The sequence below is a fragment of the Cydia strobilella genome, chromosome 17 (genome assembly GCF_947568885.1).
Source record: "Cydia strobilella chromosome 17, ilCydStro3.1, whole genome shotgun sequence".
Taxonomy (NCBI): Eukaryota; Metazoa; Arthropoda; class Insecta; order Lepidoptera; family Tortricidae; genus Cydia; species Cydia strobilella.
Window position 1 is genome coordinate 8,915,390 of NC_086057.1, and position 17,195 is coordinate 8,932,584.

At 37.3% G+C, this 17,195-nt stretch overlaps 2 protein-coding genes across 2 annotated transcripts in view; one reads left to right on the forward strand and one right to left on the reverse strand.

Annotated features, from left to right (window-relative positions):
- Window positions 1-1,592: 1,592 nt before the first annotated feature.
- LOC134748849 (pro-resilin) lies at window positions 1,593-7,272 on the forward strand. Its single transcript, XM_063683670.1, has 2 exons — window positions 1,593-1,847; window positions 6,222-7,272. Exons 1-2 carry the CDS (start codon window positions 1,830-1,832, stop codon window positions 6,750-6,752), a joined length of 549 nt encoding a protein of 182 aa, XP_063539740.1. The 5' UTR covers window positions 1,593-1,829; the 3' UTR covers window positions 6,753-7,272.
- Window positions 7,273-12,604: 5,332 nt separating this feature from the next.
- The window catches only part of LOC134748980 (chondroitin sulfate synthase 1), a 74,265-nt gene continuing 69,674 nt past the window's right edge, over window positions 12,605-17,195 (reverse strand). Inside the window, exon 6 of the mRNA XM_063683852.1 lies at window positions 12,605-17,140. Within this exon, the coding sequence (XP_063539922.1) occupies window positions 15,990-17,140 (1,151 nt within the window). The 3' untranslated portion in view covers window positions 12,605-15,989. The remainder of the gene's footprint in view (window positions 17,141-17,195) is intronic.

The following is a 17,195-nucleotide window of genomic DNA, read 5'->3' on the forward strand; positions in this document are numbered from 1 at the left end:
TAGAATAAAGTTAAAAGCTAGGTAACAAGAGGCAAAATAAAAAAGGTAAAATTGGTACTAGGTAGTTAAAATTTGTCAACGTTAATAACTTTAAACGCTCCCTTAACAAAATTAAACGATGCTTAAAGCTATTTAATATGCCATTGAAATCTCTTTATGTCATCATTGACAATGATAAAGTCAACGACTTGGCAATCTGTACTATTCTGTACCACTGACTTGTCTATTCTGGTTTCATGCATAGAGCGTTCTTTAGTAGCAGACAAAGTCTTCACTAATTTTATGTGTGTACACGCTCTGGGATTTTACGCAGTAGGTTTTGCATATACAGAGCACTGTTGATTCTTAAACACGTGCTATTAATACCGTAGTAGCACCTATTGAACTAAAAACTAAACTAAAATTAATTCATGTCTTTGGAAACTGCGGTGCGAGAGACATTGAGGTGTAATTACAGTCGAAGGCAAAAATATCGATCCAGACAAATGACTCAACAATATGTGAACACGACTTTATTGTATTTCCCAAAGTTTCATATTTTTGAAACTTTGGGAATGTATATATAATTATGCCCTTGACTGTACATGTAAGCACACGGCCATAGTCCACCCATATTACTCAAGCCTCAAGGTGCCATGATGGAAGGACTTTATAGGGGATGCTGGAATCCGGCGATTGCTGGTTGTGTAGGTCGAATCGATGACAGAGCTCTATTAGACATTTATATGATACGTAAGAGTAGATCCACACAGATGTCAAACTCTTAAAAATACCATTTTATTTTTGAAAACGCATTAAGCGTTCATGCATTTATATTTTTTTTATTTCGCGCTATAAGGTTGTAATACAATGACACGGTCCTTGGGCCTACATTTAAGCCGCTGGGGCTGGGCATTGGTGGCATAGAGTAAGCTTGTTCAATCGGCTGAGCTAAGCTACGAAGCTTTCACATACCTACACTTATCAAACATATAATATATGTATCTCAAAATTATTCATCGATAATTCGTTCAAAAAACCTTTTTACAAATCTTGATCTCAGTATTGAATTAAAATAAGTAACTACCAACATATGTATGTCAACCCTATGCTTATAGCCCTTTCGCACAGTCTGTGACCAGCCCGCATGATTATTGGTTTTGTCCAAGTTGATTGCCGTGAAAATTGATTTCCATATTACGTGGTGAAAATGCGTCAACATCAGTACTGGGAATTCTTTACTCAAAACAAATGTTAAACTATCATGTTCAATACCGTTATGTCTTGATACCTACTCATTGTATTGTCTTCAAATTAGTTATTTAAATAGATCAGGGAGGGAGTCTAGATATTCCTGATAATTTGCAGGTAAACATCTAATATTAGAAGAAAAATATATAGATCGCCACGACATAGATAAATTAATTAAAATAATTAATGTAAAAACGATTATTGTATAATTTTTGCCAATAAAATGTCAAAATTAATCAAATGAAATGGGCAATTAAGATGTTAAAAAACATGTTAATCGTGCGTGCGTAGCGCTCTGTATGTAAACACGCAGTTTTTTGCACAAATATTTATTCTAACCATCCCGCAAATTACTCAACTGGTAATGCTCGTGACCTTCCACCTATCAGTCTTCTAAATTCGAAAAAAATAATCGCATAACGCCCTCCAATTAAAAAACTTCCTCGTTCGACTCTATGGTAGCATCTCCCTTTCTTGCACAACTGCCATACCTATCCTTTCTCCGCCCCACCGCGGCCATTTAGCTATATAGTACCTGATAGCATCCAAGAACATCACACTACTTCACTAGTTACCGAAGTGACCCATCACTAAGCATCATGAAAGCCTTCGTAGCGGTAAGTCCAGTGCAGTGCCCGTGCCAAGTGAATTAAAAAAACTAAAAAGTGACAAGTGATTGTGACGTTCCGAAATCAAGTTTGACAGTGCATCGGTATTTTAAATTTGGAATCCGAATTAATCGATGATTTAATGATTATTGAAATGTGTTTTGGTTCACAGGATGTGATTAAATTTTTTTGGACTGTTTTTATGCACTGAAGTTGATTTCAGAACTTTTCAGCTTGAGTTTAGTGACCAACACTATTTAATTACGATTAAATTAATAACTTTATCAACACGATATACAAGTTAATCCTATTTATTTCAAAGTGATGAATAAGTTCAGATAATTTAAGAAATTTAAAACGGGAAGTTTAAGCAATTAGTTTGATCATCTTGAACACATTGTCAACATTGGCGTTTTCTTTAACAATTATGTTTTAAGCAACAAAATAATGAGTAATGTTGTATCTCTATTCAAATTGAGTTCACACCATAAATCGTTAGTCAACTGTTTTTGTCCCATCACTCAGTACGCTCCACACAATATATCATTACCTAACGATAATTATCTATTCTATGGTTTTAGTAATGATGGTATCTAAATTCTGTCTACTCTGAAACGTATCAGCTATAAGTTTTCAGAGATTTGTGTGATCAGATCAGGGAAATCCTAAAAAAAGGATAGGTCAAGAGCACCCTAAACCGGCGAGCGCGTATGAGGAATGTTATGAAAGTGAAGGAAGCGAAAGAGGTATGTTCAGGATCGTAGCAAGTGGAAATCCGTGGTCTCTTCCTACCCATCCGGGAAATAGGCGTGATTATATGTATGTTTGTATGTATAAGTTTTCTAGCGGGTCAAAAGTTCAATTGCTTCCAGACATTATTTATGTAGTAATGGCCCTAAAGTTAGCACGTAGGTGAAAATGGCGATATTTTATAGGTTCAAACAACATTTTAATAGTATTTAATTAAGGCTGTAAAAGACGAGATACTAAGGTACAAGCTAACTTTCCGTAACATTAAACTTTCTGTCGTTTTGTTGTTCTTCGGAAAATTTTACGTCTTGGTAACATTTATAGTGATAAATGAATTATTAAGTATAATATGAATCTTTTGCCGTTAACACACATGTAGTACCTACCGTTTACAGTTTTCATTATTTAGCCATTGTGATGCTATGAAGTACAATTTTCAATTTTTAGTGTTCTTTGTTTTGACAAACTGAACACTTATGAGATCACTTGGGTCTTGCAAATCAGTTAAATGCGTTTTTCTCAGAGACCGTTTGGGGTAGATACTAGATACCTAAAATTTGAAACAGTTATAACAATTACCACCACTAATATTGTAAATATTTTATCAACTGCTGTCAGAATATAGCAGAGTGTTATTAACATTGAATATAGCAATGTATACCCAAACATCTATAATTTGAAAACAGAGAGAATAAGCTAAATAGCATTTCTTTCAAAAATTAACATATATACAAAGTATAAAAATATAGGTAACCAAAGCAGCAATATTTTTTTAAGAAGGACCAATTTGCTCTTACAAAATTGTTTTAAAAATACCGACATAATTTTTTGGTGCGTACATTATTTGGATATTCTAGGTAGGGTCCAGTTTGGCAACAATCCTTCAGTTTCCGCTCCGTTCACTTACGCTACGCAGTATACTACGCCAATTATATTCTATTGCACAAGTGCGTATCTTTCCATGAGCAAGCCTAGACCGCGGGTCAGAGGTTACGCATATCTTAAAACTTACAAACTCCAGTTAAAAGTAATTAAATTCCGATGTAACGTTCAAGTAATTGAGCATGCATTGCTTAAGTCTTTATAATACGATGGTAAGTAATTCAATAATTCCTAAATAGAACTTTTTTAACCGAGTAAAAAATTGGAATCACATAATAAATTGAACCATATCAATTCTCCGTAAAAAAAACAGACTTATATTTATGACAAAGCCAATATACCTAATATTATATAACGCTACCTATAGTCAAAAGTTCCACTCTTGTTCATGTGTTTAGATGAACTTTATGAGCGGTTTAATAATCGGTTTAATTTTGAATAAAATGACGAGACACACACACAGCGTAAACAAATGAGACGTAGAGCTCGTCTTCGTCAATATTGAGTATTGACTTTACGATGTGCTTAAATACAAGCTTTGATACAATAGTTATTAAAAAACAGTATGTATACGCATTATTAAGAATTGCAAATTGATAATGATAAGGATTTGAGCGAATAAATATTTGCGTTTACGAATTTGACACATTCTTTATTTAAAAAAAATTGTGTAGGTACGTTCTTAGTCATAATCAAGTATAGACAAATTGATTGGGATTGAAAACTTAAAATAATATTAACATCTTAACTCATAAGGCTTAATTCGCTAAAGATAAAAGAATGCATTATTTAAACTTGTATATTGTACATACTACTCTTACATAACAAAACACTTAAATACCTATCTGATTCCTAACACGGACCCTGCTGATTTAATTCAGAAATCGAACACCGTTTGACTATCAAAATGTATCTACGGTTGAGCAAGTGAGCGAAATTTATTTTTTCCTAAATTTGTATATTATTTTTAATACGCCATTTTATATTACGTAGTTTTAGATCGACATACAATTTAATATACATAGGTACAGTCGCCAATTAAGATATGTTTACATTTTTCGCCTTAAGTATTACAAAGGAGTAAAGCAGAAAAGTGTAAACATAACTATGAAGTCGACTGTACCTACCTATAAAATGTAATTAATAGGTTTTAATTGTATAAGCCTCAGAAAAAAAACAATTAAGTACTTTTTAGTATACTTAAATCGTTTATTTTCTATAGTTTGTCAAAGGACTGTCTCATTTCAAACATAGACAGAGAGAATCATACTATCTTTGTCTTACACTAGTACTAGCACCCAAAAAAAAGGATGAGTATAGTTTTTTTTTGTTCTCATTTACTGACAATTTGGTTTGACCAACTATAATTATATCCGGGACGTTATTACCTATAAAGTTTATTATGAGAAAACTACCCATTGTCTGTGCCTAATGCATAAGCATAGCATGATCGAGCACCATAGACATTAGACATCTCGATCGTCGAAAGCTCAGAACTTAATGACACTAGCGTGACTTCCGCCACGGAAGCCTTGCATAACCTAGTGCATCATCATGTATCCATAGAGCATAGAATTAAAAAAAGTAAGTATGTCAATTGAACATGCGGAGACAATTTAAATTTGGAATACAGACATTTTTTATTCATTGTTCAAGATTCCTCGTGATAACATTTTGGAAAATTTTGCTTGCTTGGATATCAATATTATAGCATAAGGGGTTAAATAAAACCGGACAAGTGCGAGTCGGACTCGCCCACCGAGGGTTCCGTACTTTTTAGTATTACTTGTTATAGCGGCAACAGAAATACATCATCTGTGAAAATTTCAATTTTCTAGCTATCACGGTTCATGAGATACAGCCTGGTGACAGACAGACAAACGGACAGAGAAGTCTTAGTAATAGGGTTCCGTTTTTACCCTTTGGGTACCGAACCCTAAAAACAATTTGGCGCGGTAAAAAAATATATTTTAATATATTACATATACTACTTCTTTCAGTTGGGTACTGTCAATCTGGGTCATGAATTTATCTTTTATTTTTTTAGTGTTTATGAGGGCAAAAGATCATCTAGGGCGTCTAACATTTAAGCCGAGTGCATTCGTGATGTAACAGAGACACTATATCACCTCTGACCTTTCTTGTGAACTTTCACTTGCCGTTTCCGATGTTGTTTCATCACGTATTAGACAAAATTTTATCGCGTTTAAGAAAACAATCCATTAAATTCAGTAATAAAATTATAATTGTATAATTTCGCTTGTATTTACATACAACGAGCAGCGAATGTTACGTGCGTGACGCGAGGAAAGTAAAATTATTAAGAATGGCGACATGCTGCCTAACCTTATGCCACTTGACCCAAACCATGCTCGTGAGAACTTAACAAATTTCACTTTCAACTCACTCGAACATCTTAAAAAACAACTGAAGTCCGTTGGTCAGAGATTGTGCAACGGTAGCTCACGTATTTGCATATTATACGGTTTATGGTAGCGAAGACTTATTTAGCAAATAAAATGCTCAGAATTGGAAAGCAAGATAATGCACGTTTCACATAATTTACATTTGCGAATGGTTGGGTCATAAAGCATTTTAAGAGAGGCATTAGCGTTTGAATCACCATATTTATGTAGATATAGTCTCAACTTAAGTAGTAACTTTGTCACGATTATTATCAGATTTAAATTTCATTTTATTTATCGATTGTATGAATAGTTCCAGTTGTCTAATTAGTATTCTTTTTCGCAGTGCATAGCCCTCGCGTTGGTGGCGGCCATCCGTGCCGAGGCTCCCTTGTCTGGTGGCGGCTACAACTACAACCGCCCGTCCGGCGGCTCCGGCTTCGGTGGTGGATTCAGCGGTGGCCTGAGCGGCGGTGGCCTTAGCGGCGGTGGCGGCTACCGCGCCGTCTCCTCCGGCTACCAGACCTCAGAGGGCCAGAACGTTGACCAGCAACTCCTCGAGCAAGTCCGTCAAATCCTCCTGAAGGAAGAGTCCTCCGCTTCCTCCGGCAGCATCAGCGGTGGTTTTGGCGCTAGTGCTCCTTCCTCCTCTTACGGCGCTCCCTCATCCTCCTACGGTGCTCCCTCGTCGTCCTACGGAGCGCCCGCTTCCGGTGGCCGCGTCGTTGGCATCAACCTTGAGGGAGTCCGTCAGGCCATCCAGGTCGCGCAATTCGAGCAGTCCGGTGGCTCTTCCGGCGGATACCCATCTGGCCCATCCTCCTCCTACGGAGCTCCCGCCCGCGCCCCCTCCGGCAGCTACGGTGCCCCCTACTAAGTCTCTAACAAGATTCCGAACGCAAAACATCGACTGGACCCTCCCGTGATCGGGTTTTACCAACTAACAAGCGAATAGCTGAGTACTCCGTTACTTCTAGTCCATGCGAAGGTCCTCGATAGCCACTGAGCGTTCGGATATTGTTTTATTCGGGCGACTTCGTAAAATCTCTGGAGCGGCCGAATGTTTAATCAATTTGGTCGGCAGTCACGTACAATGTAGGTGATGCCGGCCTACCAGGCTCTTGTCTCACCAAATCCAACACTTGCGACTATGCACGCGAACGGGTTGCAACTTCCCAGCGGCCGGCCAGTCGTCATTGGCTCGCGCCCTGGTTATACTGAGAGCCTCCTGCGGCTCTCAGCGGCTGGTCCGTGTGCCGAAACGCGCGAAGTGGCCGGCCGTTGGGCTAAACACTTGTATAAAGTTAATTATAAGTATAGCTTAATATTTTTATATTTTAAGATTTATTGTTTTTATTTTTATTTACAAAAAATAAATACATTTCGACACCGTAAAACATAGTCTCTCTTTAGCGCAACTGTCACCCCCTGAAGTTTTCTAATCGTACATATATAAAATATGTATATGCTGTTCTTCACCGACCTTGGAATGCAAATCGAAGCAGTGACGCAACTCTTATTACCTACTATATAAACCGATAATTGTAATTCTATTCGGCGATTGTTTATATCTATTCGATTTATATTCCATCCGTAACTTTATAGGCCGAATGTAGATGCAAGGTGTAGAATTAGGCCGTTGCATCACCGTAAAAGGCGAATGCAAGGCCAGACCACCATCGGAGTGAACTAAGCTATGTCCATGCAACGATCTCGCAATGGACCCTAAATAAATAGTTTTAAAAATATTTTAAGATTTACTACTGAGCAATATGCGTACCTAATGGATAAAATGAGTGACTTATGAACTTATCTATGTAATGTAACCATTAGAAACTAACGATCACTGAAGCTCCTAGTGAGTAAGCTGATACCTCAGTAAAAAGTAATTAGCTTTTCCCCTCACTAACTCGGAAAGCCGTCTTTTATCCTTTAAAACAAGCGGGGAAAAACGCATTTTATCCACTAGTGGGGAAAGTAATTTGACCTTGGATGGAGCGTGTTTAAGTAGCTTTTGACAGATAACAAAACGTAAAACGCTCATAATAATGGTTCGTTCGATATTAAATATCATTAAATAAATAGTTGGAGAATTTAATAACGAATACCAAATTTAGCTATATTTAATGATTTTAAGTCATAAACCTTAAATTCCATAAGAAACATTTGTTTTTTTTTAATGATGCTGAATGTAATTCTGAACGCACAAGTTGAGTCGATGCAAGTTCAAAACGCATCGTCAGAAATGTCATTGTCAACAAAAAAAATCTCACCAACACGTAAAAATACACAACTTCCAGAGTTTTCTGTTATAATATCGTATTATCGTAAAAAAATGAGTGATTCCAGTGATGATGATCTAAGTGGATGTTGCACTTTCCTCGCTATAGTGAGGGGAATAGTTTTGTGTTACACACGGGTGCAAATGTATTTTACTTCTCGTGTGTCAAAACACTCGCTACGCTCAGGATTCTATTTTAGAACCACTCGCTTCGCTTGTGGTTCAACGATAGAATCCTTTCGCTTGCTCGTGTTTCAATTCCACACTCGCGGGTAAAACACAACTTTGCACCCTTGTATAACAAATAACTATTAAATACTTCAGATAATACGAAGATAAGGTCTAACGTCAAGGGATTTGTCAATCAGCGATAGTCTTTATATCTCGCCGAGTCGATTACGTATGTATACATATTATAAGTCACAAGCTTAAGCAATATCGTAGGCACTTCAAAATCGACCACCATATAGCACTTTTAAATTGTTACTTAACATAACATAATGTTGATCTCAGCACTTCCTAACCACAGACAAGCTTTCGTCTCAGCCAAAGCAATATAAGCGTGATTATCCTATATATAGGTAATTAAGTAGATGTAAAAGATTACTTTGATGCCGATGCCCGTGAGGCAAACAAGAGCTTTATTCACTTACGGAAAAATATCGCGTGATACTAACATAAGATACTATACAATGGAACAAGGGACTTTAATAAATCAGTCGCTTACGTTGAAAAGTCATTAGTATGTTGTTATATTGAAGCAACACTCATAATGATGTAAGCGCCGGCCGCACTAAGGTCACATTCCCTTGAAAAAGACACATTCAAAGTTAATATGTACCTTTGTACATCTTCAACGGTGGGAGACAGGGATTATGAAAGCAGTCCCACGTCTAATCTGCGATCGCATGATATCGTGTTATGTAAAGTTGCATCATGTCGAACAATGGTCAGCCTCTGGCAATTCGGTACATCTGTGATCTGTGAGTAATATAATAATTGTAGCTTTTTGGTTGAAAAGCAAGTAAATAAGACAAACACGGTTATCCCTGCTATCCCATTCTATCCCACTCCCTCAGCCAAAAATAGAACATAAGACATCAACGAGCGTTTGGCTCATTAGACCTGTAAGTACTTTATTTCGCCGGGCCTTAGACGTTATACATTCATTAGATACCTAGTTTGTTTGATTTGGTCTTTCGGTAGACCTGTAGAAAAAGTATTATATACAATATTATATACAAAAGTATTATATACAAAAAGTATTATATACAATGACATAATTATCATATAAATTTCTTAGGCCAACACAGAAGACTTTTCAATCGAGATTGGAAAGCTTATTCTGTTAAGATCTCACGATTGTACCTATAAAATACTAGGTACATGTTTAGGTGTTTTTAAAACTAAGTAATAGATACTATTAATTACGAGTACTTACTTAGTGCTGTGGCGCAACGACCCGAAGTGGATGTTGGCCGAAGTTATAGGTGCAAAATGTAATTAATATCAAGCCATCCATGTACAGCTAGCTGCAAAATTGCATGGACACTTTATGATTGAGTTCATTCACAAAGTGGCCATGCAATTTTTCAGCGCAAGCTGTATTATACATTTAAGACCTGTTGTACCTATGTTTAACAAATAAATAATTTGGAATTGGAAAGCCTTTAAAGGACGCTCAAAGAAGTAGTCAGACGTCTAATTTTGGATCGCAAATATCGCAATGACAAAATTGTGGCCTTTGTAATATTGCATTGCGCACAATGGAAATGGCCAGCAACCCCGGTGATTCGGTACAGCAGAGCTATTCTCAATACGATAATTACACCGAAAGTCAGATAATGGAGTACAATTGCTGACTGTTTGTGGGGAAGTGGGTAAGTAGGGTAATGTGGCAAATATGCTATTTTATAATAAATATTCAAAGGACTACATAGATAGAGCTGCGCTGCTCAAGTAACTCGTTTTAAGCCAGGATGCCGACGTGTTCGCCGATAGCTGGCACACTTTGATTTACATATATTGTTTCATTATGTATTGTTAAATACTGTTGTTAGCATTATTAGGCGCTTTGGCTGTAAGCTTATAATTGAGGAGTGTCTTTTCAAAAGGGTTTATTTATATATGAAAACCATACAAAAATAAGCCTTTCAAAAGACACACAAGGCTTATTTTTGTATGGTTTCTAATCACTTTACAGGCAAATCGACCCAAGTATAAAATACCAAAGACCAAATAAGAAAAATACAACGAAACTAACGGTCTAACGTCCAATAACTAGAATCAAGTAAAAGTCCGTCTTAGAAAACTTACCTCCGATTTGAATAGAACATAGTGAGGGAATGTCAATATAAACGTTATATTTTCATATAAATTTGACATCAATGATGACATGGCTACACTTTGTCAATACAATTGCAGATATTGCAGAGTTAGCTTGGTCAGACTACCTACCAAGCAAGCTCTAAAATATCTCATCGATTTTTTTTAAAAGCAGAAACCATTCTCTTAACAGGTTCTGGATTGTGGTCGTCTTAATTATTCTTCTGGCATATTCTTTATTATGAAATTTGAAAAATAGCTTATTGAGCACTTACCTTCCATATCCTGGTACCAGCACAAAGCACTCAAATCACTTTACTACGGCTATCTCTGTTTACACTAAATAAATTCACAGCTTATTTTATTATCACTAGATTCGGCTATGTTATTAATATTTATTTCCAAATATGCAAGTTTACAGTTCTAAACCAAAGCACTTACATACTATTGATGTTATATCGGTATTTCATATTTTTAAAGTTAATATTTATATTAAAGCATAGCTTGCCTATGACAATATTGACAACTATTTGCAGATTGTTTGTCACTAAGTAGACTGACGTTCAGTTATTCTGCCTTTTCTATATAAAGGAGGTATGTACCTGATGCATAGAGGAAGGATTTTATTCGCAGCTCGCCGATTTCTCTGGTAGAGCTATAAAAAAAATTCGTTATAGTCAGCCTCCTATTGCTGGGTACGGGCCGCTTCTCATTATACAAGAAGATTTTTAGTATCCACACTGACTTACAATGTTTCAGGGCTTAGTGTACAGTAGTTTGTGAAACAGCCGGCGCACGAAGCCTGAGGGACAAGGCAGCGGGAGGATTGGCGTCACATCGTGCCAGAGAGCGGATACCGGTATTTTTGTATGGGAACGAAAACGGTATTTTTCGTTTTTTGCTAATTATTTCATTTCTAAATTGGGCAATCTAATAATGCGATGTCGTTACCTAAAAACACAACTGAGCCCTACATTTCGAGTACAAAATAATTCAAAATATATGGATATTTCGAAGTTTTTGCAAAAAACCGGTTCCGATCCCTGCATCGTGCACTAAACACGAGGGCGCAAGGGGCAAGCAGGATTCTTCTAGTATCCAGTGTGCGGTCTCTTCTTCCCAGATCTTATCCCATTTACTTGGGGTCGGCCCTCCCTGTCCTCTTCTTCTATTCTGCACGGTTTAGTGCTAGGTGTGCGTCCTTTATCCCTTGCTCTCTCAGGCTTTTCTCCACCGTCGTCAACCAAGTGGCTGGTGGTCTCCCGCGTCCTCGAGTGACCCGCGTCCCTGGAGTGTGCGGTATTGGTATAAATAAATATGAGAAGGTTGTTAGTCTGATCCAAAGTGGTCATCAAAGCGGGTGCGAGGTGCGTAGCAGGATGTGGAGTACGTAAGCTGCCTCGTAGCACAACACAGACTAAAGGTTATGTGTGGTGACTGCGATTTGTCGTAAGTTAAGGTAGTCTGCGCGTATTCCTTAGGGCGTCCTCTAGGTGGCGCGGGTGCACGGAGCGGGCGCACCCACGCTCGGCACGTACCATTGTAGGTAAAACCCGTCGCATGCATGCGCGCCAGTTAGTGTCGGTTGCACCAAACTGTTTGTCATCGTTCGCTAAATTTTATTTTATATGGAAAGTTTCATAGTAAACCGCCGCAGCGCGCTGGTGACGTTGATCGGTTTGTCAAGTGCGGACGGTGCAACTGGCACTAAAGGGGCCCACTGATTACCAGTCCGCCGGATGATATCGGCCTGTCAGTTGTTAGGAACTGTAAAATTTTTGTTCTAACTGATAGGCCGATATCGTCCGACGGACTGATAATCAGTGGGCACCTTTAGCCCGCTCACCCGCTGCGTGCAACCGTGCCATCTAATGCTTACGCCCTTAGTTATAAGGTATGTGACGTAATTGGTACGACATGTAGAAAACTTATGTAGTACAGTCAGCATCAAAATTAGCGAATCAGACGTGTCAAAAGTACAGTTGGTCAAACCAAATTGCCAGTAAAATCTCTACTTTATTTGGAAAAATTTCAGGGTGGCAGATACTTTTGAAGCGTTGTTTCATCCGCTACTATTGTTGCTGACTGTACTCATGACAGTTACCGAATAATGAAAACACTGCTGTAGATAAAAATAATATTTAATTTAATTTCGTACTTTCAATCACTTTCAAATCACATTGCCGCTTCCGTTCAATAAAAACATTAATATCAACACAAAAATATAACGGTTTGCGTTCAATTCTAATATTTACCTACTTACGACTAACGATTGGCACTTAACATGTGAGCACATGACATTTACAGCTTATTTACAAAATATATCGTCCAAGAAAAAAGAACCTTAATGAGATTAACATGCGTTAGCCTTAGCCCTATGAACTCCTATCGTATGCGGCGCGTCAATGTGAACCTTATCGGAATGCAGGAAGGTTGATATTGGGCTGTAGCCTGATTTAATAAAAATACAATAAGCAATTTATGATACAAGCACCAATCATCACAAAGTCCTTTTAACCGGAGATTAACAAAAAAAAACTTACCTACAATAATTTATTATTATGACAAATGGGACGTTTTCGACAGTGAAAAGTGGCCAATTTTTTACGTCATACCAAATATTTATTAATTGTGTAAGATGAGGAAAGTCTAAGGGGGCCCACTGATTACAAGTCCGCCGGACGATATCGGCCTGTCAGTTGTTCGGAACTCAAATTTTTGTTCTAACTGACAGGCCGATATCGTCCGGCGGACTGATAATCAGACAGACTTAAGACAATTTCGTGTTTTGTATTTGACGCCAAAACGAAATGGCGCTGTACGACGATACGATTATTACGATCTGTGCCCTGTTTATCAAAAGCTTGTAGCTTGTAATACAAGTGGAAGTCCCTTTCTAACAAAAGCTGTCAAAAAGTGAGTTCCGCTTGTATTACAAGCTACAAGCTTTTGATAAACAGGGCACTGATGTTTGACAACAATGACAACAAAACACATGGTGCAGTACAGCACCAACTGTTTCGACTGTCAAACTAGCGGGCATGTTTATCTTAGACTTTACTCTCTAAAACATTTAATAACTCTTAGTTATACTCGTACCACAGATCAGAACACAAAGTGTAAGGTTAGCATCCACCACTGCTGCACTAAGTTGTGAAGCGGTGCGAGCGAAAAGGCATCCGTATTAATTCGTGCGTTTCTATTCGGTACTGGATCTATTAGTTATACTTAATTATATTCTCAATTTTCTCAAGAATCTGCATCTCAAGCACTCAAATGTAGCAATGACGATAGAGATGAGAAAAACCTTTTTCCTCGTGCTTTGCTCCGCTGTTGTGCCTCGCTTAGCTCTGGTGGATGCCTATTCGCCAATTCTTATTATGTAGGCACCCTAGTAGACACGTGATTCTCAAACAAAAACAGAAATGGTATCTATCTTTATTTATCCCCAAAAACGCTAATTAAATGGTGAAAGAATTATAGAAAAAGTAATTTGGCAACGAATTTTTATATAGAGTAAACGTATCTACTATAACATTTGTGATCTGTAGCGACATTTTTGTATTTTATAAATAAAACAAATACAGTTTGACAATTAATTTGGTCCAAACTTACAAGTTGTGACTTTTTAGTGTAACTATAGTAAATCTACAAAAACAGTAAAATTGCGACATGTAAAAGTTAAAATCGCGCAGGTAAAAGTTGTTGTGTAATATTGTACATATCTACAAATGCTCAAGAATGTTCTGAAGTTATTAAATAAGTAATTATTGCCTTTAAGTGATAGCTTGTACAAAATATATGTTTAGTTCACAACCAGCTTAGGGTAATAATACAGTCGATCATATAACGAGTATGTTTAATTCAAGTAAAAGGGAAAGAAATATGAAAAGGTAAAATATAGATAAGATTCCATAAAGGGGTATAAAACAGCTAAGGTTCATACTTGGAGCATGAGACCCATCGGTTTTATAACCTCATTAGGTAATTTGGTTGGCTAACAATTGAAAGAATAAATCCAATGCGCTTAATCTAATTAAAATTTAAGAGCATCACCACTATCACCAGGTATGATCTAATATTTTCCACCTGTCTCAATTTATAAACTAAATTTTATTCAATAGTTCTTATAAAGTAACTATTGTCATATACGGCAGTAATACTTTCTTGCATGCTCCAAGAAGTTATTGATAGTATTCATCAAGTACGGTAGTAACGTAGTGAGAATTTAACATTTATTTGTCTAACTATAGGAACAATTATACCTAAGTGAATTTAACTCTGTTAACACATTCACTGCCAGAAACCCGCTTAGTGGGCAGTCGTATCTTTTACTCGGATGCCCATCAACTCACTAGGCGGGTTGTTGCTATAATATTGCTATACCCACTTAGCGGGCACACATTGTAACGACTATCGGGGTTGACACCAGCAAAGAAGTTTTAATTATTGTATTAAGCAACATGGAAAAGTGGCTTTACCATGTTGCTTTAATGCTCTTGATAGAAGATGAATTCTGATTAAAAGGCTGCGTTTCCTGCAGATACGTGCGAGCATGCGTAGCGAGGGAAGTATTATAGTACACTACACAGAGCTGCACTGAGTGAGGATAGGTAAATGATTCTATTGGTTCTTAACAAATACAATCCTCGCTACGGATCTTCGTACATATCTGGTGGAAACGCAGCTTAAAGTTGGTAAAGTTTTTTTATGGTAATGATTACATGGAAAGACTACTTTTCCACCAATATTCACAATTAAATGCTTTTAATTGTTTACGTATGTTCTGATGGTTATACCGTTTTAACAAAAATAAATAGAGAATTATGCTTAGTAATGAACAGATTGCTAAAGTCAAGTTTTATATAAACTGACTTCAGACTAGCAATCTCTAAGTAAAAATTAAAAGCCAGGTTTTTTATATAACTAAAATAAAAATTGTTCATTAGGATAAAACAAAACTACAAGATATCATGTAGCATTCCTCATAAAAATATCAAACTTTTATAGTCTTCATCTTCTCAAATGATTTTTACGTTTAAGACGGTAATTTGTTAAACAAAAGCCTTTGTCTCTTTTGTGCTAGCGGTCGGCCTTTGTGTGCCATGGTGTGTGCCGCACGCGCCGTGGCACGCGCCAACACCGACCGATAAGGCCGATAGGTAGCGAAACAATACCTTTTGTTTAACAGATTAGGGCCCGATCCTGAAAAAATGATCTGAGATAATTCATACTATACTTGTTGTAATTACTTGAAAATTTTGCCAGTTTTTTCTATTTACATTATTTCATGAAATTTATTTTTTTTAAACGTAAAAATACTAATAATGGTAATTTAATAAAACTGACTAAAAAAGTACATACCTATATAATATACGTTTGACTTTCGTAATAGTTATACCAAATGCAGATTGAGTAGACGTAATTTTAATTACATTTACAATTACATACAACCCCTTCACAAAAGGGGATTCTTAGTTATAAAATAAGCTAAGCCTGAACCCTGTACTAGCTAGCACCTTTCTCCGCGTCTGGCCACAGCACATCCGGGTGGTTCAACATGTAATATGTCATGTGTTTGTCATTACCATGAGTCGAAGCCTTCGTCCCTAGGCACATCAAAAACTGACTCTTCTCCAAATGCTTATCACAGTCTACCGAGTGGAAGATATGTACCAAACTGTCATCTGGACCTCGATACACAGTCAAATTCGACTTGATCATAGTTTCAAATAATTGAACGTCTTCCAACCCCCAACCCCTAATGGTTAGATCGAACCCGCCCACCCTTTCAAAGTCCCTTTTAAAGATACTCAGTATACCAAAACCGTATTGCCTAAAGTACCCATAATCGTCATGTATCTCTTTACTGTACTTCAAATTAGTGAGTTCTCGCTCCGATTTAGCACCACTTTCGGAACTGTCCACGTACTTACCTAAATCACTATTTATAACGAACCTTTCGCCTTGGAATTTGTTATAGTCCTCTCCATTAACAACGTCCGGATCATATTCGCTGAACACTATAGGGAAGTACACTTGATTGTATTTGATTGTGTTTATCCTTATCCGCCTAAGACTTTCGAAATTGAACATTACGTCGACGTCTATAAAGGAAACTAAGTCGTCGTTTAAGCACTGCTTCAGGCCTTCGGTGAGCGCAGCGCCTCTTGAAAATGTCGTCGATCCCATTCGGACGACTTTTATTTCTTTTCCGTATAGATCCTTATAATAGGTGATGAGGGATTCTGTATTACCGTAGTCCAGCGGATTCTTACTGTCTAAATATAGTACGACTATTAATGTCACAGCCTCGTTAGTTTTCAGGACAATGTCTTCATAATTTTTCATGAAACGTCCGAAGATTTCTTGCCTGCCCATAAGCGGCAGTATAAAATTGATTATTCTACTATACACGGGATACTCTTCTATATCAGCGTCGCTCCATTTGAGAACATTAGGTAGATTCTGGAGCTTCATTAGTCCCGTTTCAAGAGCCTCTTTGACCCCCAATTTCCCGAAGTCGAGGAAGCTATTCTGTTGCTGACTAGACTCGTCAAAGTCGTAGTCCATGGGGTCCTTTGAGTCGGCATTGTCCGACAACTCAGGGTCCTCGCTCGGTGCTGGCTCTCCCATTGGAAGTTCTCTTATCTCCATGCCTGAAAATATAAATAATTTAATAAATTTCATGTTCATTTGCTATAACTTTCTGTA